At 36.8% G+C, this 26,086-nt stretch overlaps 3 protein-coding genes across 5 annotated transcripts in view; 2 read left to right on the top strand and 1 right to left on the bottom strand.

Moving 5' to 3' along the window:
- The first annotated feature begins 812 nt into the window (after nt 1–812).
- Nucleotides 813–4,021, top strand: Kr-h1 (Kruppel homolog 1). Its single transcript, XM_028182412.2, has 2 exons — nt 813–1,428; nt 2,235–4,021. Exons 1-2 carry the CDS (start codon nt 1,422–1,424, stop codon nt 3,272–3,274), a joined length of 1,047 nt encoding a protein of 348 aa, XP_028038213.2. The 5' UTR covers nt 813–1,421; the 3' UTR covers nt 3,275–4,021.
- A 1,874-nt stretch (nt 4,022–5,895) lies between these two features.
- Cwc25 (CWC25 spliceosome associated protein homolog) lies at nt 5,896–10,566 on the top strand. Its single transcript, XM_028170497.2, has 4 exons — nt 5,896–6,135; nt 6,205–6,408; nt 7,404–7,688; nt 9,255–10,566. The coding sequence occupies exons 1-4, from the start codon at nt 6,118–6,120 to the stop codon at nt 10,089–10,091; spliced, it is 1,344 nt and encodes a 447-aa protein (XP_028026298.2). The 5' UTR covers nt 5,896–6,117; the 3' UTR covers nt 10,092–10,566.
- Nucleotides 10,118–26,086, bottom strand: part of LOC114240044 (uncharacterized) — a 30,961-nt gene continuing 14,992 nt past the window's right edge. The window contains exons 9-21 of one of the 3 annotated variants that reach the window (XM_028170494.2): nt 22,061–22,189; nt 21,811–21,981; nt 21,126–21,479; nt 20,921–21,044; nt 18,235–20,825; nt 17,660–17,857; nt 16,975–17,202; nt 16,425–16,565; nt 15,539–15,690; nt 13,900–14,095; nt 13,086–13,228; nt 12,776–12,944; nt 10,118–10,250 (exon numbers count right to left, since the gene is read on the bottom strand). In XM_028170494.2, coding sequence (XP_028026295.2) covers nt 10,221–10,250; nt 12,776–12,944; nt 13,086–13,228; nt 13,900–14,095; nt 15,539–15,690; nt 16,425–16,565; nt 16,975–17,202; nt 17,660–17,857; nt 18,235–20,825; nt 20,921–21,044; nt 21,126–21,479; nt 21,811–21,981; nt 22,061–22,189 — 4,626 coding nt within the window. In that variant the 3' untranslated portion in view covers nt 10,118–10,220. Of the gene's footprint in view, nt 10,251–12,584; nt 12,748–12,775; nt 12,945–13,085; nt 13,229–13,899; nt 14,096–15,538; nt 15,691–16,424; nt 16,566–16,974; nt 17,203–17,659; nt 17,858–18,234; nt 20,826–20,920; nt 21,045–21,125; nt 21,480–21,810; nt 21,982–22,060; nt 22,190–26,086 lie in introns of all 3 variants that reach the window. The other 2 variants (XM_028170496.2, XM_028170495.2) reach the window with 2 other exon arrangements.

The raw sequence follows: 26,086 nt of genomic DNA, 5'->3' as shown, positions 1-26,086 counted from the left end.
GAAGAAGAAGAAAAAGTTTCTTTTAGTATCTAGTCAATAAATTAATGAGTGTGTGAGTCTTACTTAACGATGTGCTCCTAAAAAAACTCAGAAATTAAAAAGCTAAAAAGAGGCATTGTAATCATGATCTGAATTTTTCCTGGCATTACCTGGGCATCGATTTATAAGCGGCGAGAGCATCTTATCAGCAGGTTGTCATACTTCAATTTGTTTTCGAATTTATTTATTTGGGGTCATACAAAAAAAAACTGTAAAATAAGAGAAAAAATTGTATTGAAGTAATTGTATCGAAGAAACTACTTGTTTCCTGGAGAAATCTCTTCTATCAAATCCGCGAGAGGAAGAGTAGGTATCTATTTTAACAACAAAAAAAAATGTAAAAATTCTGACACTTAGAATAAGAAAATAAATATTAAGCAGGTGGTGTTTTACTGGTAGTGGGCCGGCCTATTATATGATATACTAGCGACCCGCCCTCGCTTCGCTTCGGAGACTGTAATTTATGATAGATTTCTCCACTATTTAATGGATGTTATTATACATATAAACCTTCCTCTTCAATCACTCTATCTAATAAAAAAAAACGCATCAAAATCCGTTGCGTAGTTTTAAAGATTTAAGCATACTTAAGGACAGACAGATATAGGGACAGAGAAAGCGACTTTGGTTTATACTATGTAGTGTAGAGTAAAGAGAAGTCGAGGAAGATTGCCAACCAGGTAGACGGAAATTGTTAAGGAGGCCACAAACACCAGCGTCCCGGGCGCCATTAAGTAGGCCGAATGCAACATTGGAGGAAGCTAGTGCAAAAACTGGACCAAAGTGGTCACGACCCTCAGTAATGAGGAAATGACAAAGAAGAAGAAGAAGAAGTGATTTAGCATAAATAAATATTATTATTATAGAGTCTGCATGGGCATCTAAGTGGTCTGTTCAGCTTATTTCTGCCGGGAAAAGTTATTTGTTCCGATTTTAAAGGTGGATGGTGATTAAAACCTGTTTTATCATAAAATTGAAACTTCGACGTCATGTTTTAAGGTTACCCACATAATTATTAAAACATCCGAAAACGCAATAGTCATTCATGTAATTGAGAATTATAAAAAGGGAAACACCTCGTAGGTAAGGATGTTAAGGATGTACCCGTTTTACAGTGGATATTTAGGACACAGGGGTGAAACGATGAAACGGGTGGCTTGATGGAGATTCGACTTGAAGCCGCGCTGGCGCGTTATGTCATGACGCCACGCGCGAGCATTCCGGGCCGGGAGTCTTCAGTTGAGCGATCAAGCGACGGCAGTCGGCCGCAGACTGTCGGTCGAGTGCATGTGTTTTTTGATCACGGATCGCTGTATATGAATCACAACCTACGCCAACATTAGAAACGTTAACGCTTCGCATCCAAATCATCATTGTATAACATGATAGGTAAGTGATTCTTTATTGATTAGCCGTTATCGTTGAACGTTGCCACCTAAATTAATTAATTTTATTATACAAAACAATATTTTCGGAAAATAAATGACTTGTTAAGTAACTCATTTTAACCATTAGTTTTATAATTTGGGGCTCGATTATTATTTATTTATTATTCTTATTTATTTATTAACCTAATTATGGCATATTATACCTCATCTCGTATTATCTGCGGTACGTGGGACTCTTAGTTCTATCTTTAAAACCCGTAAATTTGTAAATTGAAGACAGTACAAAAACAATTGTTTTTAGAATTAATGGCGAAATTAGATAAAATGGTAGAGGCTTAGGTATTTATGTAATACAACAATTATTCCTATTCTAAATATTAATTAGATATTGGTAGCCAGTAGGTATTAAAGTATAGGTAATTAAAGTAAATAAAATTGTAAACGCTGAGGGGTGAGGCAAGATGTGAAGGGAAGGTATCAGTGCGGACATTGGGGTCGGCGGCCCGAGCACGTGGAGGCCAGTACCGTGGTTTCGGCGCGATAATACCGCGGTTCAGGCCTCCACGTGCTATCAGAGGACATTCACTCGGCTCACACTCCGCTCCCCTCTTGCCTCATCTGCCCCTCTTTGGCCGTATTATATCGGTGCATCCTGATATTCCTGCTCGCTGCACGCCACACACAACAGACACTGTACTGTGAACGGGCGTCGCGTTTTACCGATACCTTTTAACCAGTTAATTAACGTGCTTGTTGAAGTAATGGAATCATTACCTATTTTTCAAACGAAACAATTTCGTTCTTCAGGTGACGAGGAGCGAGTTCATCAGTGCGGCGAGTGTGGTTTGACATTGTCCACCCGCAGTGCACTTACAGCACACGCACGATCCCATCGTTCGACTGCTGATGCACATCGCTGCGACGTGTGCCATAAGACTTTTGCTGTGCCTGCACGACTCGTGCGCCACTACCGAACCCATACTGGCGAGCGACCATTTGAATGTGAATATTGCCATAAAATGTTTAGTGTGAAAGAAAATTTGCAAGTACACCGTCGTATTCACACAAAGGAGAGGCCGTATCGGTGCAATGTTTGCGATGCGGCATTCGAGCATTCCGGAAAACTCCACAGACATGCTAGAATCCATACCGGCGAGAGACCGCACGCATGTCCACATTGTCATAAGACGTTCATACAATCTGGTCAACTGGTCATACATTTAAGGACCCACACAGGTGAGAAACCTTATCGTTGTCCTGCACCTGGATGCGGAAAGGGCTTCACCTGCTCTAAACAGCTTAAAGTACATTCTCGTACCCACACGGGAGAGCGACCCTATACTTGTGAAATTTGTCTCAGGGACTTTGGTTATAATCATGTTCTCAAATTACATCGTTTTCAACATTTTGGCGAGCGCTGTTATCGTTGCACTGTATGCGACGGTACATTTAATACAAAAAAACAAATGGAAGCCCATATTTACAAAGAACATGGCGCGGAAGCCCCCCGCACCGCACCTTTACAGAGTACAACACCAATGGCTGCCGATGGTAAAGTGATGTGTGACTTGGTTGAAGCTGCTTTGCAACAGCTTCCTCCTACTCCACCTAGTTCACCGCCATCACCTAGATGTCCCAGTATTTCAGTGGCTTCAATGATGCCATCGTCAACTCAAGTCAACGATACGCCGACATCATTAGCTGCGGTCCCCATACATTACATTTCGTTACCGTCTGATTTACCGCCTAGAAAACGTAAATTTATTCCTCACATAAACGAAGAAATTACTCCGGCTGTGCGTCATACTTCTGTTATACAATTTGCTCCGCCAGCTACCGAATCATAGTAGTGCTTGTTACAAAATCAATTAAATTTAAAGTTAAAAATTAACATTATTATTATAATCATTAAAGGCTTAAGATATTTTAGGTAGGTATTTCAAGGCTGTTTATTGGTTCGATTGCATGAGAATGTGGAATATAGTGCTTGTGTTAGATGAATAGTTTGTTATATTAGGTACCTAGTTGAACTTTTATGATCTGGAATCGGTTAAGTGTCATTTAAAATTTGTATGTTTCAATGAATCATTATTACTTATGGAGAACCTCAGTTACTCTAGGAATGCATTTTGTTGATCGGGTAATTTGAAAGCTATAAATGTTTCGTTATTTGTTTTTATAATCAACGTATTTAATCTAACGGTAGGTATATAGGTTTTTAATGTGATTTTGTGGTAAACTAGCATTTACAATTTCCGACAGTTTCGGTCAAGCCATTTTTAATTAATCTGATAAAAAATTGTTAAATCTAAAACCAATTGTTGTAGGTTTTTGTTTTAAGTAAGTACATTTATAATGATTTATTTAAGCGAAACGTTACAATGCATTATATTAATGGATTATTACTACTTGATTATTATACATGCCTGTGGCTGTTTTGAATAGCGTTTGATTCGAAAATCACAAACTCAAGATAATATCCGTCAGATGTAAATATCAATATTGATTTGGATGTTATGTTTTATAGAAAAAAAGTTTGTGTTCCAATTTATTTATGAAACTGCTATATTTGGGAATAAACATTTTTAAAGAAAGTTCCGTTTTTTATTTTTTTGTACACATATATCAGGTATATAAACTCTGGTGTGCAGTCGCAACTATCCAGCCTAATTTAAACGTGTGTGTTATTTTTAGGCTTAAACATATATTATTTTACTAGCTCGCGCAAAATACCGAATTAACTTATTGCTAAAGTACGTAATCTCGTAATCTGATACTGGTCTTTCTTAAAAGATAACTAACTTTACACCATGATCTTGTGTGGATGACTTGGTTGTCCACCTATTAAATGCTTAAGCATTCATCCGGGCTAATCCTTAAATAAGAGTTGCTTCAAAACTTTCTGATTTTGATACATTTTTTAGAATCGTCCCTGGTTAAATCAAATTAGATAATGCGATAGTCAGTCACGATTAATTAAAACAAACAGATCACAAAATATGCTTGCATTTAGTATCGCTGTCACTTCAGTTTTCTCCAATAACAGTGACGAATTAGCGGGGCAGCACCGGTGTGCACATCATTTGTCACGCATCTCTGCCACGTGTATCTTCATCTTCAAAGATATAAAAAAAATTATACCAACGCACATACTTATTGTGATGTTCTGTTGCGAGATGACAACTTTTCTACACTTACAAGGGAAGCCCCTACCTAACAAATAATAACCAATGACGGACGAAACGCTAGTAGCGTGCCATTGTTTGTGAAGTAATTTTGAACGTAAATAATTAAGAAACATCATCCACAACGCTTTCAATTGATTACAAACCGAATGAGATCGCTAAAGAGTCATATCAAAAAGGTAAATAATCAGTAAAGTAATAAAAGAGAAAAGAGAGCCAAGGTGTTTTTTTTGCATACCAATTTGAAAGAGTGAACTTTAATAATTGGCTAATAACTAATCTTATTTAGTGCTGAAAGTGGAACACTTTTTCAAGCTTCTCCCATATGAGACAGTTCTCCTTACCTCTAAGCTCCATAATTTGAAGTAAGTAAAGCATAGATGATATAAATACAAACTAAATACCTAACTGCTAAACACATTTATCATCCAGATTTTTGACGGGAATACGAGGAGTAAGTTGTGTGAAATGTTTTATTTTGTTCCTCTAATGTTTTTAAAATTTTAACCGTATAATTAAGGCTGTTTACAAACGTTTGGTATCTGTGAAAATATACGAAAGTGGAAAAACAAGCCGAAGCCACTGTGCCTTTGGCTTTTTTTTTGCTTAGATGGGTGGACGACCTCACAGCCTACGTGGTGTTAAGTGGTTACTGGAGCCCATAGACATCTACAACGTAAATGCGCCACCCACCGCGAGATATAAGTTCTAAGGTCTCAATTATAGTTACAACGGCTGCCCCACCCTTCAAACCGAAACGCATTACTGCTTCACGGCAGAAATAGGCAGAGTGGTGGTACCCACCCGTGCGGACTCACAAGAGGTCCTACCACCAGTAATCTTCCACTAGATTAGATAGTTCTTCCACTAGAATCTGTAAATAACCAAAATTTTACTGAAACTTTATTAACATCCGATCTCATCTCGTTTCATTTGAGTTGATTACAACATTACCGCATTTCATTAAAATCATTATTCACTCCATATAACTTTTCATATACCAGAATTTGAATGAAATATTAGGCTGATGATACTTTCGCCCTTCATGTTGGAGAATAGATCTATTGCTAAATGCTGTTGTAACTATGGAGGGTAGGAGTAAGGAGGATCATTTTGTAAAGGGGACAAGTTGAAAAAATGACCACCTGTAAAGAGCAAGTTGTTGTTGGAAGACTCACCGAAGTACCGCTAGTGTAGGAAATTGTAATGATATTAGTATAGCAGTTTTAAACAGAGTGAAGTGTGCTGTAACATACCTAAGCAAAAAAAAGACGAAGAGTGTTGTCTATGAATGTCATGGAGTTGACATTTACCTACTTCAGTGACATTTACCCACTGAAGTATGAAACCTAATTTACTCTAACTACACACACATAGTCAGATAATTATTAATTGTAATAAAACCCTATTAGGTTCATAGTTTCAATAGTAGCATTTAAAATAAAAACAAATTTATTGTCATAAATATATCTAATTGAAATACTTAAATGTTTTAAGCGATTAAAATGGGCGGCGGTGACTTGGTGAGCACGTAAATCTTAAGTCTATCGTTATTAATATAAATAAAGGTAACAATAAAAACTTTTGTGCAGAATTCCAAGAAATCATGGCATCCGAATATTTTGAAAAACCAAGAACGCGTCTGGAAAGCGGAGCAAGCGGTTGCCGAAGAAAAAAAACGTATCCAAGAACTACAACGTGAGCGCCAAGAAGAGAGAGAGAAGATGGAGCTCAACAGTCTAGTAAAAAAAAACTTTTCTAATGCTGACGACACTCGCTTGCACTGGATGTATGAAGTAAGCTCTACTCTGATTTTAGTGTTTTTATAATGTTATTTCCTAGGTATTAAAGTAATTGCTGTTCATAGACTTGATATCGTTTTATATGTGGTTTGCTAACTGAATATTTTATAATGTTTAATTATAAACAGTTTTCTCACTATGGAATTATCCCTTCTCTGTTCCAATTCAGATCTTGGAAAATATATGGTAGAACAGCTAAGAATAGATTTATAGACTTAATTACAATGTTATGTATTACAAATTTAAAGTTACACATGGGCTTGATACAAGAGGCTATTAAATTACTACTATTTTGACTGCCAAACCTGATACAATGCATATAGATAGTCAGCTGTAAAGAAGTCTGACTGAAAGACTGCCATACTCTTGTTTGTCTGCCTTTTTTTATTTATTTCTTCGATGTGTGTCCACCCACACGCTCACAGCTCATGTGGTGTTAATTGGTTATGGAGCCTATAGATAGCCTATATATCTACAACGTAATAAAGGCTGCCCCACCCTTTGATCTGAAACGCATATCTGCTTTATGGCAGTAATAGGCAAAGTATCTACCAGTGCGGACTCACAAGAGGTCCTACCATCAGTACCTCTACTATTGTTCCAAATCCTCTTCCAACAACAACATAATTTTACTCATGTTTATATTCCTATTATTCATAAAATTTTCTCTTCTATTTTTATTCTATTTATTATTATTGAAATAAATAAAAAAACAGTCTACTATTGAAAAAATTTTTTAACTTTAATGCACAGTACCTAGTTACTAAAAAGTAAAACGTAAAGAAAATAGGTAGACGGAACAGTAAACAAAAACCTGTTTTCTCTTACCTTATCGACATATCGATCCTGGATGTTTTAATTAAATTTGATGGTAAAATATGTACTATGATTGTATTGCATTTGTATGATAATTAAACAAAATCTATTGTGATAATGTATATAAAAAAATTGACTATTATGAGTGGTAAAATTGAGAAATTTGTTAACAGAGGCCTGAAAAAACAGTACAGAATGAAGATTATTTACTTGGAAAAGCTATTGATAAAAGTCATCAAACAGAAAAAGCTGAGACTGATGCAATACCAGCAATCACAAAGCGAGTAGTTGGTTCTAGCATGCTGACAGCTTCTGATGATACACAAGTTGATGTAGCAAGGAAATTACGAGAAGATCCTCTTTTGCTTATTAAGGAGCGAGAGCGTGCTGCTCGAGCAGCCCTTCTCAATAATCCTCTTCATCGTCGACGAATTGCTGAATTGTTACGAAAGGAACAAGTAAGTTATTTAATAAATTGATTAGGGAGTATTTAGTAACAAGCAAGGCTAAGAACTAGAACTAGTGAACAAAAGAACTAGCAGTGATAAGATTTAAATCAAAATTATTTGTTAATCTGGATTTGAAACATAAAATAGACTTTCTTAGAGATCCAAAGTGCCAACTTTTCTGGTAGTATCAACTATAAATACGTTGACATGGTTTTTTTCAATTTACGTTTTCAATTTACCCTTTTCTGTACCTTAAGTTGTGTTATGTGCACGTATGTCACACTTTTTGATCTGGTAGTCGATAGCTTATTAAGTATTTTGGATTATTGCACACCTTTGCTGTTACCTGATCTGCTTATTAAGATATTGTGCTTTACAATCTGATGCAAATTTCAATTCACGGCCTTCATTCCCTCAACCAAGTTATTATGTGTGGTTTGACAAAAATTTACTAGTTTGATTACTAATATTATTAAACAGTGTCATAAGCTGTAGTTTAACTCTACTCAATGTAAATACTCAACTCACTCAAAAGAGACTGAAGTCTGACTTACTTATTGAAAAAAGAAAACAATAATCTGATGGCTAACAATTGTTTTGTTTGTAAATAAAAATTATAATAGCAAAGTCACAAACAAATAGTAGTGTATGAAAAAAAAATATATTTTTTACCTATTTGATGTCAGCCCTATTTGGATGCACTAAAGGTGTTGATTGTTCATTGAAAAATGGTTGTTATACAAGAAATGTGGGAAAATTAACAAAACAATATCTTTGAAAATGCAGACAAGAACAGCATAGTTCACTTTATTCCCTGTAGTATAACAAAAACATGCGACCTTATTAATCAAATAACATTTACAGAAAAATATGTAGAATGTAAAAATAGAAATCATGAAATGATTTCTTTCAAGTTTGTTGATGTTTGATCAATGTGCTAATGATTTGAACAAATACTGACTGCTTCGAACAGATAATGCAAGGAGTTGAAGTTCAGTTTCATTATATTTTAAACAAGTAAATAAAATTACACAATTTTATTTCCACATCATTCATTGTAGTGTCGGTTATTTTTAGTGTTTGTAAACATGTATTGGATGCTCATATATAATTAGATACTGAGTGTGTGCTGAAAATTTAATTGAAAAGCAGATGAAGTTCTGCAGAAATTATTCAGAACAGGATTTTTGTTAAATACTAGACATATTGCACAAGACTCTTAAACCATTAACAAACTCTTATTAGACGAGTATATCTTAATAGAGATAACAATCAGCAAGTAGATGTAGCACAATGAAAACGTTTTGGTTTATCAATCACTTATGACTCAAATAACTTATTTATGTACTTACAAATGCTTGATATACGACAGGACTTGATATTATAAATGTTTTCCTCAGTTCAACTCTTTGGATTACTTATAATATGAAGCTCAGTATAGAACACTAAATCGGTTTCTATAATGTTTGAAAGTATACATTGCAGGAACCAATTTAGTTTGATTTACTATTAAATGATCTACGAACATTTTTATTTTTAAATATTATTAAAATTGTGTTTTATTTTTTATTTCAGGATTCGAAAAAAGAGAAACATAAAAAAAATAAAAGCAAAAGTCAAGATCTTGATGCTAAGCTTGCTGCTAAACTAAACGCACTGGGTGGAGATAAAAACGTTGACTTGGCTTCCTTACTCGAGTCAAGTGATTCTTCTTCTGATTCGTCTGCTAAAAAAGAAATTAAAAAAAAGAAGAAAAAGAAAAAAGAAAAAATTAAGCAGAAAAAACAAAAGAAAAAGGAAAAGAGTGAATTTGAAGAATCTGATGACAGTTCCGTAAATGAAAGAAAACACCATAAAAAGAGCGACGGTAAATCACGAGAACATAGTAGTAACTCCAAATCATTAACACACGAAAAAAATAAAATTCAAGATTATCATTCTACAAAAGTGCTTAAACGAAACAGTGACCAGGATCTCAGTCAATCAAATACATTGACTAAACGCAGTAGGAATGATGAGAGTCGAGAGCGAAGACGATCTAATTCACACAGTAGGACGCATCGGCATCGGAGGTCTGAAGAAAGCAATCACAATTCTTACCGTAAAAATACACAGCATACACAAGATAAAAACAAACATGAGACTAAAAACTCTAGAACAAAACTCAGTGATCAAGAACGCGCTGCTAAGCTGGCCGAAATGGCGGCGGCTGGTGCACAACGAGAAATTGAGCGGGGCAAACGGGTTGCTGATCAGCGCGTTGCGGATGAACAGGTTCCACAAAGCCATCGAGGGTCGCGGCGGAACGAAGCGCGTGTTCTTCCTGATTCTATTGAAACCAGGATACACTCAAATAGACATTACATACAGAGAGGCAGTAGACATATGGATGAACATTTTGCGCGGAGGTAGTAGAAGAAGTGAAGTGAGAATTTCAATTAAATAAAACAATATCAAATTTTATTTATCCTTATAAATATAGATACACATTATATTTTAGTTGGAAAAGGTTGCTCATTAATCTTCTGTACCCAGCAGAATTTAGTCTAGAGGTATTTTTTCTTTCACGATCTGAAAAAAAACATGGTTAAGTTATTTACTTATTACGAGGAGAAATAATTGTTAAAGATTCCCTAACTATATAATAAGTTGATAATGGGTGAAACTTATATCAGGAAAATTTTCATTTATTAAATGTAACTGAAAGCGTACTTTTATAACTACTCAGCAAAACAATATATTTATCAAGATAATAATATATTGTCTTTCGTATAACACGGTAAATTCATATCGTGCTATAGAGAAACTGTCCACCATCATTTTGTTGTTTAATTAAACATAGGCTCAATATATTATGTACAATATAATAAAAAAATTGATGAATCTAGACTATGTGTACTGTGTTGACCTCATCTTGTTGTTTATCGAAAGTGTGTTTGTTCTACGGAAGTGAAGTTGTAGTATATAAATGAAAGGAATATACACCATATTACATATCACCTATGAAAAACAAAGCGTAAAATGAGTCGACTATTATCAAAGCCGGCAATCTGACTTTTGGATAATTATTGGTAAATCAGAAAAACGAATTATTGACTTTGTATTCTATTGGCAGTCACAAAACTCTTCGGAACGACATCTTAGATAAATAACAGGTTAAGTATTAACCTTTATTTAATGCAGGTTTTGAACCGTATTCTTTGAAGGAGACGATTATATTCAAATCAATCTGTATTTTGACATATCAATAACATTTTTTTGTCCAAATGCACAGATTGCCACCTTTGATAATAGACGACTCAAATATACAATATTATGACGATTTAATGATATAGATATTCTGAATATGTAAATGAAAAGATAAGTTAAAAAAGCTTAATAGAGCGTCTTGTGAGCCCAATCACCCTATTTCATTCGTGAAACAGTATGTAGCGCGTTTCGGGTTGAAGGCAGGAGCAGCCGTTGTACTGTAAAAACATATATAAAACTCAGGAGTGACGGCATGTACGTTGTTGATGTCTGTGAGCTTCGATAACCACTTAATAATACCAGGTAGGTCGTGAATTCGTCCACTGTTCTTGACAATAAAAAAAAAAAATTTTAATTTAATTTAAACTAATTTTGCGGTTAAATCTCGTGGTTATTATTTTCATATTATTATTTTGGATGTTTCCACTTTTCGAGGTCCCGAACGACTATGAAAATCTTCTTACTTTTCTTCAAAAATATACAATTTCTTGGTACTGCCCCTATGGTCAATCCGTCATTTTTAAAGCAAGTAGTAAGAAATTATACATACTTTTGACATTAATTTATAAATAAATAAATTTTAAAATAATTTTTCAAAAATAATTGTTACTAAGTGGGCGAATTAATATATTTTAAATTTAAGCAAAAATATAATACATATTTATTCACTATACTAATGTACTTTCAATGCAATATCCAGACGCACCCCTGCGGAGGCGGGGCGGTTCGCTAGTTATATATCTAAACAAATAAATAAAATTGGAGTGTCTGTTTGTAATAATAAAACAGTACATATAGGTACCAAAAGAATTTAAAAAAATATTTTTGTCTGTCTGTTTGTTCCGGCTAATCTCTGGAACGGGGAGACTGATTTTGACGGGAATTTCACTGATAGGTAGCTGATGATATAAGGAGCAACTAATGATTTTTTTTTAGATTAGCTTCGACGGTACGATAATAACTGCGGGTAGCATCGCGGGACTCAGCTAGTCAGATATAAATAATGTCGAACTTTTTGAAATCATATTATAATTTTAATCTCAAGTCTTATATTACCTGGTATAAAACCATATGCAGGAAGAATGTACATACTGTCACCCATCCCTATTAATGGTACCCAAACCTATTTTCCTATCTGATTGCTGTGTGAAATAGGTATGTATCATTATTATCTATTCGAACTGTTTTTCGGCTGGCGAGACGGCCATTATCCCACAGCAACCGTGATTACGTGCCGAAGTTCAATTAATCGTAAGCATTAATCTTTCTATGTATTCGCAGGATTTAATAGGATTCCTTAAAGCGTTGCGTTAAAACGTAACATTGTTGTGAATTAAAGGTGAGAGTTTACATGGCTGGATCGTTGTTCAAAATTATTTTTGTTTTGAAATCACTTGCAGGCATTTAGACACTAGCTATCGCGGTGTTTTTCATCTTGAAATTTCACGATAAGTTTTTTAATTTGTTAAACGTTTGGTCTTTGCAACGCTAACCCTTTCGAAGACTAGATTTTGTTCGCTGGAAAACACAAAATTGTTAAGTTCATTTAATTGTCTTAATCTAATGAATATGTAATCAGTGCCTAGTATTTTGAATTAATAGAAAGTATTTAAGAAGTTGATTTGTTGGTTAGTGGGTGTGCTTAGGAGTGTGTACCTCTGCACACATTCCAGCATAGATGGGGTCAGTATCCCAGGGACCGCGCTCGGGGAGAGGCAGCGCGCGACGTCGCAGCTCCGCCACGAGCTCGGCCACGTCCATGATGGGGATGGGATCGAGCTCGCGCGCCAGACCCGCTAAATACTCCACGTAGTGAGCCCTGCAACAACATGAGGGCTTGAACACACCTCGATCAGCCCTCGCTTGTAGAGGCCCTCGAGCGAGCCGTAGGGTCGAGGCGGCAATCGGAGTGCGGCCCGGCGCACCAACGTTTCCAGGTCGTCCACGCCCAGGATCGGCAGGGGATCCACTCCGTGCCGCCGCACCGTCCGGCTCAGGTACTCCAAGTAATGATTCCTGCAACACACGCCGCACTCACCGCGCCGCTCATCTCCCACATACGGTTTTTAAGGTTTAAGTTAAGCTTGTTATGCTTCAATTGTACATCGTTTTCATTCACAACATAGACATACCCACCCACTATTCTATCATACTTACTTGCACAAGCCTGCATAGTTTGCCGGTGCCTCGCTGCCGCACACTCCGTCGACGAGGCCGGTAGGAGTCTCTCGTTGTAATTGTGTCGGACACCGTCCCGTACTTCCGGGAGCTGCTTCCGTTTCATAATGGACATTATTCATCTAAAAACGTTTAAGCTATGTTAAGAAGTACCGAAGTTAAATATTTTGGTAACATTAAGATTGCGATTGTGATTAGACCAGTGTGCTTAGTGCGAGTTTCTTAACGTTCTCGATAGCATAAAAGTGAAGCCAATTTTGTATGCAATTGGAACAGCACCCCTAGCGGCAAACGTACGCAAACGCCCCCATTCCATATAAAAATATGAGCTAAATTTTACGCTATCGAGAACGTTAAAAAACTCGCACTAAGCACACAGATACTGCAATGGAAAATGTGTTTGATACAAAAAGTCTTGCGTCTGTTCATGTTGTTGTTTAATGCTGGTGGTGGGGATTACCATGATTTCGGTATAATAAAGATTTCCACATAACCTGTTGTTTTGCTGGGCAGACGAGCGTTTATTCCTACCTTGTATTGACTTAAGTCTCAAGGTTGTTGGCGTCATTTATGCTGTGATGTCTATAGGCTCTGGTAAGCATTCAACAGCAGTGTGCTTAGTGCGAGTTATTTAAGTTTCTCGATAGCGTAAAAGTTAACTCAAATTTGTATGGAATTGGAACGTTTGCCTACGTTTGCCGCTAGGGGCGCTGTTAAAAAACTCACTAAGCACACCGGTGGTCCGTGAGATTATTTTATTCATCTATGCGACAAAAAATAAATCGATACGTACTTGTAACAGTGTTTGCAGTTCGTGTGGTTCTTTATCTCTTAAATAAAATAAACAGTTTCTCGGGTGATGTGCATGAAGTCCTAATTTTGCACAATAGTCGCTTAAGCCGCAGCGTGCGCCCATAGTAAAAGGCTTTCCACATCCATAACAGAACTCATATTTGCATTGAGTACAAGTGAAATGCATACATCCACCTCTGAAAACAATCTCGCTAATTTATTTACGTCATTCTACACTAGTTTCAGCAATAATTTACTACATTGATTAGTAAGGGACGGAATTAGTTAGAACACTAGGTACTTTACTTATAATGTTCGCCCGGTGATTGAATTTCGACCTATCGCTGACATCCTAAGATTTATTAATTATTTACTCGTTTTAAATAAAATTACTTATCATTTTGAAAAAATATTTTTTTTTTATAGTAATAAAGTTCAATAGATCCTAAACAGAAGAAACCAGACAGAAAACTAATTGGTTTTTAATTGTTTATGTTTTTGACTTTTTATACAAAATATAATTATAGAGATGGTGAATTTTTGTGCTGTTGTACTTTTAGAACGGAGTTCCCTATCGATTGTTTTAGTTCAGATATGTTTGCGGGCCGCGAGGGGTTAGACAGAAGAAAAAGTGTAACAATGAAAAGGGACACTAAACACCGACATTTTTTGCAGTGATATTTGAGGCACTTCCCAAGCACCTTGTAAACTGAACCTTTGTCTATCGATACAGCATGCTGTCAATTTTGAGGATATCCTCCGTTCTAACCGGGTGCTCATACTAGGAGGGATCAAAAAATAATGAGAACGACATACTCCTTGGTAAGAATTAAGAATAAAAAAATACTAGCAGGCATAGCTCAGATACATATTTGTAATATTAGTAAAGAAAAAAATTCTTTGATTCTCTTTTGTTTTTTTCTGAATGTAGTCATTTGTTTTCTTCGTGTCGGAACGTGTTCTCGAAAATGGAGAAAAACGAAGTGCGAGCCGTTATTAAATACCTCTGTTTAAAAAAGTTAACGACGCAAGAGATTCATTGCGATTTGGAGGTAACATTGGGGGAGTCTGCTCTGCCGTATTCCACTGTGGCAAGGTGGGCTTCTCATTTTCAAGTAGGGAGAACGAGCACGGCCAACATCGTTGCGGCCGTTACAGGCCAATATTATGCAGCTCTAATTTCCAAGTTGAGGAATGCCATCAACGAGAAAAGGACAGGGAAACTTCGAAGGGGCGTGCTGTTTCATCACGACAATGCACCTGCGCACAGGTCGGCAGTTACGACGGCTGCCATTCAGCAAGCTGGCTTCGAATTGGTTGACCACCCCCCTTATTTACTAGATCTGGCACGTAGCGATTTTTATCTGTTCCCCAAATTGAAATAATACTTAAGGGGAAACAGGTACGGAGACGATAACGAGGGAATGGATGCCGTGGAGAGCTTTTTGCAGGACCAAGACAAAACTTTTTTTTTGAAAGGGATTGAAGACGTGGACTCGGTGTGTAGAGAGACTCGGAGACTGTAGAAAACTAAATTATTAAGTTATCTATAAGTTAGTTATCTATAAGTAAGATGCCTGCGAGCAGTTCAGGAAATATATGACTATTATACATGGTGTGTATGTTTTATCATATCGTACCTTGACAGGGAATATTTGAAGCGACATCGTGGACATTCGAGGCCATTGTCTCTTAGGTGTTGTTGTATCGCGGTCAATGACCTTTCAGGATCGTTGTCATCCAACCAAGTAGCATATTGTTCACATGTCATACCTTCGTGATTAGCCGTCCACTTGAAAATAATTATTTTATTAAATTAATTTTAAATGGAAATTAGAAAGTTTAACAGATGTCAAATACTTAGTTAATACGTGTCAGGTGGCTGGTTCGAGATCGGACACGTACCAAGCCAGTCCCACTGTTTTTAGATTAAATATTTTCATTAGATGTTCACTAGATGTTAAGTGGTGACTGCTACTCATGAACATCGGCAATGCCAGAGCCGCTGCTCTTAGAAGTTAAGTTGTTTCAGGTAATATAGGTGAAATTTATTTCTGTAGAGCGTAGTAGATAGATGATATGGGTATTATATTTCGAAGCCCTGTTCATGGAATAGATAGTAGCACACGTAGAGATGCAGTTACCTACTACACAGCACACGTCTAGCGTTACTACACTCACTACCCGCTTGCTGTTAAGTGGCAACCCGAGCTCATAGACATTACATCGCGAATGTCACCACCCATCTTAAGACATGAAGTCGAAACATACACTGTGTTGCAAAAACGTGGATTGATTTGTTTATTAGTTTTTTTTTTATTGCTTAGTTGGATGGCCGAGTTCACAGCCCACCTGGTGTTAAGTGGTTATCGGAGCCCATAGACATCTACAACGTAAATGCCGCCATCCACCTTGAGACATGAGTTCTAAGGTCTCATTTTTTACAGTACGAGACGGCTGCCCCGCCCTTCAAACCGAAACGCATGTAAACTTGTACATTGTAGTAGCAGTTTTACTTATTCTTACAGGCTTCCTGCATGATGCGCAGCTAACTGAGCGACACTCTGGGCAACGTAATTTCTTTTGTTTTGGATGAACAAAGAATCCCGAAGCACATTCCATGCACCATCTAAAATTGGGGTCTCGAGCCAGAGTACGGTCACGCAACTAAAACAAAGAAAAACTCATTCAAATGTTTCTACTTATGAAACCACACAAACTTAAATATAATTATTTCTAAATCGATTAGCGAAAAGAACTTACAGCTATAGAGATATCTATACGACCAAGAAGAGGTTCAAGAAATTACAGCCGAGACCTTAACCTTCAACAGTGCAGTAACCGGAATCCGGAGGGACCAATTGTCATTTTAATTGTTTTAATTACAACAAACACACAAATTAGTGCATCAATAGGCGTTTTTGAAAAAATACGCCGTGTTGTCGATGTCTAATGTTGAAATGTTTATTAATTTCAGCGCACATCAAATTCTAGTTTTCGTTACAGCGATTATTGGACTTGATTAAAGATTGTTGAAATTTAATGTACTCTATTACATTAAATGTTGAATAATTACCTTTCTTTGGAATAATTCGTGCACTTCGGTTTCGAGTAACGTCTTAAGTAGAATATCCAAATGTGCGAAATAATCTAACCAGGCGTCTTCGGGAAGATTTTCTAAATCTGGAACTTTGCAGTATGGGCACACGCAGTCTGCTATGCTCCTTTCCGTGATTTGAACTGTGAAGTAGTGTCGGGCGCATTCTCGACAGCATCGGTGAGTGCAACGTAACATCGATACCATCTGTGCGTAAAAGAAAATTTTAATTTTTAAACTTCTACACCTAAATAATATTCATAATTTTATTTTTTATTGCTTGGATGGGTGGACGAGCTCACAGCCCACCTGGTGTTAAGTGGTTACTGGAGCCCATAGATATCCACAACGTAAATGCGCCACCCACCTTGAGATACAAGTTCTAAGGTCTCAAGTATAGTTACAACGGCTGCCCCACCCTTCAAACCGAAACGCATTACTGCTTCACGGCAGAAATAGGCAGGGTGGTGGTACCCACCCGCGCGGACAATCGCGCATAATACAAAATCATCTGACCCCAAACTACGATTCTTTTACTATGGAAACCAGATACTGCATTATTTACATACATTTATGTGTTTAAATTTAGTGTCAATCATTATAATATTAAAATCTAGTGTAATAAACAATTTGATGACTAATATGTAGCAATATTGGTACTAACTTCATGTTCAGGCAGTCTAGATGCACAAAGTTCGCAATCTTGATGCAAATACACAAGTGCACCTGTTATATCTGTACACTCAAGAGCTGCTAAAAGTGCAGCTGACGATTCAATTCCACGTGAAATTAACTCTACTGCAAGTTGCGCTTGTTCCCACGTTTCTGTCGCCCCTTCTGCTAATAACATACGGGCTTGTCTCTGTAATCAACATATTTTCATTTCTTGTATTATGATCAATAATACAGAAACCTTTTTTTTAGGATTGAAGGATTACTGGTGGCCCGGAAGCATTTCTAGTTTCATCAGGACAGGTGGGCGAACAAGGGTCAGCCAGGATAGCGGGAGTTGCTAACAGCAGCTCGAGCGCCTCCGAAGGAGACCTAACAACTCAAGAGCAGCTGCTTCGCGAATGAATCTACTACCGGATCGGAATCGCGACCCGCTGAGAAGATCCGGCGAGAAACTCAGCGAGCTGATGCATGGGTTAGGTTGCGCGTCGAACTCTTTGTCGAGTTCGACGAGTACGATTAGTTCAGAAACCTACGCATAGTAGATTCATTTGAAAAACAAATTACCTCTGGTGATCCTTCAGGTAAACGTATTTTCGCCAAATCAACTAATTGCCCTGAGACACGACGTAATGTGAGAGGTGGAGGCGGTGAAGGAGGATTGTAATTTATTTCTTCTACCGGTTTCTTTATTGGCGTTTCAGAACTTTCGGAATCGCTTTCAGTCCATTCGTCCTCAGTTCGACAAGTTTCACGAAAGTAATTATTTTTCTTTTCCATTGTTGGCTGTACTTGCATTGCTGTGGCTTGTTCATTTTTATGTTCTATAGGTGGAGGTGGTGCTGGCTTTTTTTTACTCATTGTAGACGTTGAAGGTTCCGGTTCTGATATGTTAGATTCCTTATCAGTATTTGAATTTTTAGGTCTTGTATCAAATAGTCTCGTTTGCAATTGTTTTACATGACCGCTTTGTATATGCCCAAATTGTGATTTAGGGGGCGCAGGTGCAGGATATTGTTTGATCGATGCTCTGCGAATGGGTACCTTAGAGGCTAAAAATTTTGGGCCATTTTTTTCTAATTTAGTCTTTGTACCAAATACATTTTTAATTAATTTAGGTATATTTGATTTTGATGCTGGATTTTTAGAATAAGTCTTTTCGGTGATCGATGCACTGTTTTCGGTACTAATTGAAGTTTGGACTTGATGCTGTAACGAAGTTTCTTTAATGATATTTATAGGTTCCAATTGTATTTGATTTGTATTTCCATTACGTTCGTTTTGGTCAACCTTATTGAAAATGTCTATTCCTTCTATTTCCCTTTGTATAGTTTGTAGTTGCACATTAGTATTTCGATTATCCGATTCCTCCGCCGGTAGCAGTTGTGAAATATTGTCTAATTGTATTTGTAGCTCAGTGTTTTCCGTATTTTGTTTTATTTCTATATTTATGGCTCCAAATTCTAGATCGTTCCGTTCGGGTTCATCTTGAGTTGCATTAGTTTCACCAAAATTTATTGTTTGTTCTTGTTCAATTTGATCATTATTTGTTCGTTCAATATTATTTTCTCTAGTGCGTTCGAGTGGTGGAAATGGCTGTGTAGTATTTAATACTTCTATTTTATTAGATTCGTAATGGTTTTCTGTATTTTTAAAAACATTTACTAAATTATCAGGAGATGGTTCATTAACCAAATTTTCATGAGTTGGTTCAATTGTATTTAGCTTTCCTTTTAATTTAGGTTGCTGGTTTTCCGATATTATTAACTGAAAAGACGCCGATGGTCGATATTCAGATACTGTAATAGCGTGTTTTTCTATTACTGTTATATCTGGCAATGTATTCGTTTGTAAAATATTTTCACTCTCAGAAACTATTTTCTGTTGCATTTTAGTACTATTTAATTGGGCATATATTTCTTCAAAAGAGTTAACGGCTACGTACAAATTATTATTTGAATCTTCTTTTTTCACGGGAATTGTTGGTTTATTTTCTTCTACAGTAACAATATGCTCTTCTTGTAGACTTCGAGCAATTGAATCTAGTATTGCCATGTTAGTATTTTTAAAGTCATCTACTTGGTTTTCGATATGATCCATTGCTTCTTCAAATTGTTCATTGTCTTCAGAACTTGTTCTATTAGAAGCTTCACTCTGTCGTACCGAATTGTTAGTTTTGATTCTGACGTTCTGTGTGTCCTTGCTGTTTCCATCTTCATCTGAAGTAATGTTTTCTGATTCTTCTGTTTCATGGTCTGTATCACTATAACTGGTTAACTGTTCCTCGTTGGACGAACTTTCGTGTTCACTATGCGAAGTGCTATTATTTTTAAAAGAGTGCATGTCGGAGTCAAGTTCTTCTCTCATTTGTTGTATTAGTTTTTGAGTATTATCGACTATATCATTCAAGTTCTGTGATTTATCATCATAAGAATTTTGTATTTTATTTTCAGGCTGTTTTTTCTCTAATACATCCCTATAGTAAGTTTGTTTGTTACTTTGAGCTTCTGTTTGTTGTTTGATTGCTTCATTGTTTGGGAATATGTTGTTATCGTTTTTTATTGTTGAGGCTTTTGATTTTTGTTCTTCAGTTTTAGAAACTACTTTAAGGGCTATTAAGTTATCTTTTTTTTCATCCACTAATACGTTTTTTGTAGATTTTCTGTCAGATATATTTTGTCCTTTAATCAGTGATTTTACATTTTTATTATTTTGAAGTTTAATATTGTCGTGTATTATGTCTGTCGGGAAAGATTTGCTGTTCGGTTCCAAAATGACGTCATTTATGTTAGGTAGTGGACTTGCCTTTGTTAAGGCATTATACGCGTCAATAAAATCATTTTCAGATTGGATTAAATCATTGAAATTTGTTCTGTTTCTGTCAGTTATAGTACTCTCTTCCAACTTTAATTGTGTATTTTCTAATAAACTACGTAAGAAGTTTTCTTCGTCTGTGTTATTTTTAAGAATATTTAACGTTACAGTTACGTCATCTCTGTCGTCATGCGGGACATCGTACGAATGTTTATTCCAGGAATTAAGATTCTGGTTCGTCTCGTATTCATCTTTAACATTCACGTCCAACGGTAGAAACATCCAATCGTCGTCTCGAAACACCGGTCGCGTCGGTGCTTCAAATTCATCTGAACTATCTTCTGCTGAAACGTAAACGTGACGGTTATGACGATGTACGATGACGTCACGATCTTATACGTAACGGTACGTCAAGGATTCAGAGGGCGTTGAAGATTACCGCGCGCGCGTGACGAGCGGCGCGATGCGAACCGCGGTGGAGCTGCGTCATCATCTGCACCGGCTGGCGAGCCCCAGACACGCCCTCGGACTCGTCCTTCTTCGCCCATTTCAGTTGATCCTGCCTGAAATGTAGATTCATCATTGAATTGTGAGTTTAAATTGGGACAAAATATATGAAGTTGGCAACATTGTCTATTACTCACCTGTCGACGATGTCGTTCAACACATTCTGTAACCGCAGGCCACATAGCGCCTCGATGCCGTGCGAGTGACGCTCGTGCTTCTAGTTCGGAGATGACAGCGTCAGGCGCGAGTCGTGCAGCGGCTGCTCGTACGCCCGCGCACAAGCTCGGCCACCGCGAGCGCAACCATGCGAGTGGTGCTGCCGGACTTTGTGCTAATGCAGCTTGCACTTCCGCGGCACTGAAGCCCAGGCGTTCGGCTTCCGTCATGAGCTTGGCGAGCTCGAGGCCGCGTTCTGTTTCTCGTCGGCCTGCGCCGGATAAAGCTTCTAGTGAAGTGGCGCGTGTGGCTCCCGTCGGCTCGGGTGAAGCGGCCTTTGTCAAAACAAACAGTTGAATTGTTTATATTGCGACGGCGAAGACGATTCTACGAGTATACTCATGTGACACGCACCTACTTTAAACTTTCTATTGCTTGCTATTTTAAATGACATAAAGTACAAAATATTATCATCAGATCATCTGAATTAATATAATGTAAACATCCAAAATAATAAATCTAAAATATAACAAAAAGTAATATTAAATTAAAAATATATTTATGGAAATGCAACAATTGGCGACAAATGGGACTAAATAACACCACCGACAAATATAGAGATTTAAACAGATCGGGCAACAATTATTGTAATGGAAACTTAACTACCTCTGAGCCATAAAATCCAGATCGACGATGCGACCTTGGTCTCCGTAGATCTAAATGTGAAGCTCTACGCGACATGTTTCCATGGTCCCAGTCACCTCCCGGACTGCTGTCCTCTTCACGCCACTCCCACCGGTTGGCTGTTCCCAACGTGCGGACACTGCGGTCGCTCTCCTGAGATTAAAGTATCTATTAAAGCACGGTTATCGATGTTTTGGATAAAAAAATTGTGGAGCATACACAGTTAGCTTACACGGGTGTCGCTGGACAGCGAGTGTCTGCTATGAGATCGTTCACGTCGACTTTCGTCCCGGAACCGGCGTCTTGGTCGCGATCGAGATGCCGATGGGGCGCGTTCCCATTGTTTAGGTACTTCGTAGGTCTGTTTTGGAATTAGTTATCTTTATACCAGTACTTTTATAATTTAATTTAAAATTTAAGTATAACGAACTTTAAATTGAATAAAATTCTTAAACATGTAATATAATCTACGTAATTTATGTAATTGTCTCAAAGAGTGCTAATTTGCTTCAAATTTTTTTGTAATAATTATTGCTATACTTAGACAGGAAGTCGAAAGCGATGAGAAATTGAAATTTGAATATCAAACTTATAATAACTGCCGGCACGGTAGGTCTTTCCACTCAGAACGTATAAGCATTTTTACGGCAGAAACGAGCAGGATATTGACCTTGACATTAATCCGTTCGTCACAATACGCCATAGACCTATATAGTAGGGACACGACATATTGTTCTATACGTACAATTGCTTATATAAATAGCACCCATTTTGAAGGCACATACATAAACATATATCTATCTCGTTCTTACTCAGCACTTTAACTCGCAGTAAAACAATATAACAGTATTTCAGTGCGTACATAAAATGAAACATGAATATACGTAAATGTCTCCGTCTCCGTCTAATGAGGCCGAAAATCCGCCATGATTAGCGCGCCAAATGTCATTGTCACGTCAGTTCGGCCGTCTGTTTTGGGCATAGACCTATATAGTAGGGACACGACATATTGTTCTATACGTACAATTGCTTATATAAATAGCACCCATTTTGAAAGCACATACATAAACATATATCTATCTCGTTCTTACTCAGCACTTTAACTCGCAGGAAAACAATATAACAGTATTTCAGTGCGTACATAAAATGAAACATGAATATACGTAAATGTCTCCGTCTCCGTCTAATGAGGCCGAAAATCCGCCATGTTTAGCGCGCCAAACGTCATTGTCACGTCAGTTCGGCCGTCTGTTTTGGGTTGTACATTATTTATTGACTTTGATATCGATTTAATATGATTGCTTATATAAAATTTCTTATTTTATCATGCTTAAAACATACAAAAATAATAATTAAAACATATTTTATAGGATCTCAAGAAAGTCGTCGGAACTATTTAAATAAAATAGTTTTATAACACTATTGTCAACTCGTTAAATATTTAATAATTAAGTTATAATAAAACAATGTTTTCAAGACATAGCATAAAATATAATAATGATAGATGGTAAAAATGACAATGTGTTCGAAGTATATTTCAAATAATGGAATATGGAAAAGAAGGTTACAACATTCCTCCCCATCTACATCTCGTTGATCAGACGGCGGGGTGCCTGTATACGTCGATTACTTCGACGCGGAGCAAATGGCACAGGAGTGGAGACCGGAGCAGGTGAGGAGTATAACTTCGAATGCTGTGAAGGTGAATTTAGAGAAATTTGTCCATTTGTAGGTGACTGCGGTGTAGGTGATGGTACTGCTGCCGAATTCTTGTTTTTAGTTAGCCTTTCGTTAATTGTTGTAATAAAACAATGTTTATAATAAAATAATGTTTTCAAGCCATAGCATAAAATATAATAATGATAGATGGTAAAAATGACAATGTGTTCGAAGTATATTTCAAATAATGGAATATGGAAAAGAAGGTTACAACATAAGTGATTTTAGAGAGGAAGTCACAAGGAGGAATGACGTTTGTAATTTTATTAACGAATAAATGTTCTGTAGGTGTTTTTTTTATCAGGCGGTCCCTTGATAAGTTTAAAATTTGAATCACTCTCAAGTGAGAGTGATTCAAATGGTGCAGCGTACCTTCCTTGAGGTGCGCTGCGGTAGTGTGTTACGGACTTTAGAGTCAGCAAAACAATTAAAATAGATTGTAATAGTCTAAGAAAAACACGTACTCAAAATACGATAACATTCAGCATGCTAGAAATGGGCAGATGGCACTGTACTACGCCATATCTTTATGTTTTGCGGCAAAGGACAACTTTATAAAATCAGGGTAGCAAATTTTTTAAATCGTCTTATCGTTTACTTGGCAAATTTGAAGCACGAACTCGTCTTAGATTTCACATAATATCTAAATCACATCATCTTTGCACATAACAATATACTTACTTCCTATTAAAGTATAAATTCTACAAATACATTCACTCAACAATATTTAAAATAAAATGAGCCAAGAACGTTTATCGATAACCTACTAACATTAAAATCTTCTGGGCAGCACTAAAACCGCCATGTTTTGTGGCCAGATGACGTCACAGTGGCACGAATTTTTGTTGACGTTTCATTTCCATAGGTTTCCTACTTCAGTGGTTTTGGGTTGTACATTATTTATTGACTTTGATATCGATTTAATATGATTGCTTATATAAAATTTATTATTTTATCATGCTTAAAACATACAAAAATAATAATTAAAACATATTTTATAGGATCTCAAGAAAGTCGATGCCCCAAAACTATTATCTATATGTCGTGTATAACGACTTTTAGTTGTCGTGGACAACGACTTTTAGTAATATTAAGACGGTGGTTTTGATTATTATTTTAAAGGATGAAATGTTGTTTTGATAAATATCACAAAATGAAGGGTAGACTCCGTAACGCCACAGTATAAAATGGCGGTACGTGGACAGAGTCGTGGCATTCGTGTCAGACAGTGATTCCGTCCGTCTCAGCAGTGAGTCTCTGACAGTCAGTCAGTCAGTCAGTCGGTCTGTCGGTATGTGCAACGAAACTGTCGGTTTATCCTGTCATTGTTGTGTGTGTTGAGTTTCAATAATTATTATTGAAAAGTTTTATTGACTAAACTGAGTTCAATCGAATACGAGCGATGACGAAACTACCGCTCAGCCATCCCTGGCGTGCACCGACATATATATATTTAAATTCATTATGGAGACCTCATCCGAAAAATCGGACTTTTTCGGTCGGAATCTATTGATCATGACACTAATCATAAATACCTCTTTAAAATATGTCATCAAAACATATTTAGACATTCTGTTTAGATATTTCAGGAAAAAGGCTACCGACAAAATCTCTTCGGAACTATTTAAATAAAATAGTTTTATTCCGCAGTGAGTAAAACACTATTGTCAACTCGTTAAATATTTAATTAAGTGATTTTAGAGAGGAAGTCGCAAGGAATGACGTTTGTAATTTTATTAGCGAACAAATGTTCTGTAGGTGTTTTTTTTTATCAGGCGGTCCCTTGATAAGTTTAAAATTTGAATCACTCTCAAGTGAGAGTGATTCAAATGTTGTGGCGTACCTTCCTTGAGGTGCGCTGCGGTAGTGTGTTACGGACTTTAGAGTCAGCAAAACAATTAAAATAGATTGTAATAGTCTGAGAAAAACACGTACTCAAAATACGATAACATTCAGCATGCTAGAAATGGGCAGATGGCACTGTACTACGCCATATCTTTATGTTTTAGGCAAACGACAACTTTATAAAATCAGTGTAGCAAATTTTAAAAATCGTCATATCGTTTACTTGGCAAATTTGAAGCACGAACTCGTCTTAGATTTCACATAATATCTAAATCACATCATCTTTGCACATAACAATATACTTACTTCCTATTAAAGTATAAATTCTACAAATACATTCACTCAACAATATTTAAAATAAAATGAGCCAAGAACGTTTATCGATAAAACCTACTAACATTAAAATCTTCTGGGCAGCACTAAAACCGCCATGTTTTGTGGCCAGATGACGTCACAGTGGCACGAATTTTTTGTTGACGTTTCATTTCCATAGGTTTCCTACTTCAGTGCAATACGCTCAAACACCAGTAGGTACTTAGATTTTTTTTTTTTATTGCCCTTGTAGGCAGACGAGCAGCATACGGCCCACCTGATGGTGAGTGGTTACCGTCGCCCATGGACTTCAGCAATGCCAGGGGCAGAGCCAAGCCGCTGCCTACCGCTTAATACTCTCCACAAGCCTCTTTTAAAGAAG

Source organism: Bombyx mandarina, chromosome 04 (genome assembly GCF_030267445.1).
Source record: "Bombyx mandarina strain Sakado chromosome 04, ASM3026744v2".
Taxonomy (NCBI): domain Eukaryota; kingdom Metazoa; phylum Arthropoda; class Insecta; order Lepidoptera; family Bombycidae; genus Bombyx; species Bombyx mandarina.
This window is presented reverse-complemented; position numbering and strand designations above follow the sequence as displayed.

What these genes read in the sequence shown, in the direction of transcription:
- Cwc25 (XM_028170497.2), top strand. An exon ending in GCTTGCACTGGATGTATGAA is followed by an intron (nt 6,409 to 7,403) that starts GTAAGCTCTACT and finishes ATTTGTTAACAG; the next exon opens with AGGCCTGAAAAAACAGTACA. An exon ending in AATTGTTACGAAAGGAACAA is followed by an intron (nt 7,689 to 9,254) that starts GTAAGTTATTTA and finishes TTTTTATTTCAG; the next exon opens with GATTCGAAAAAAGAGAAACA.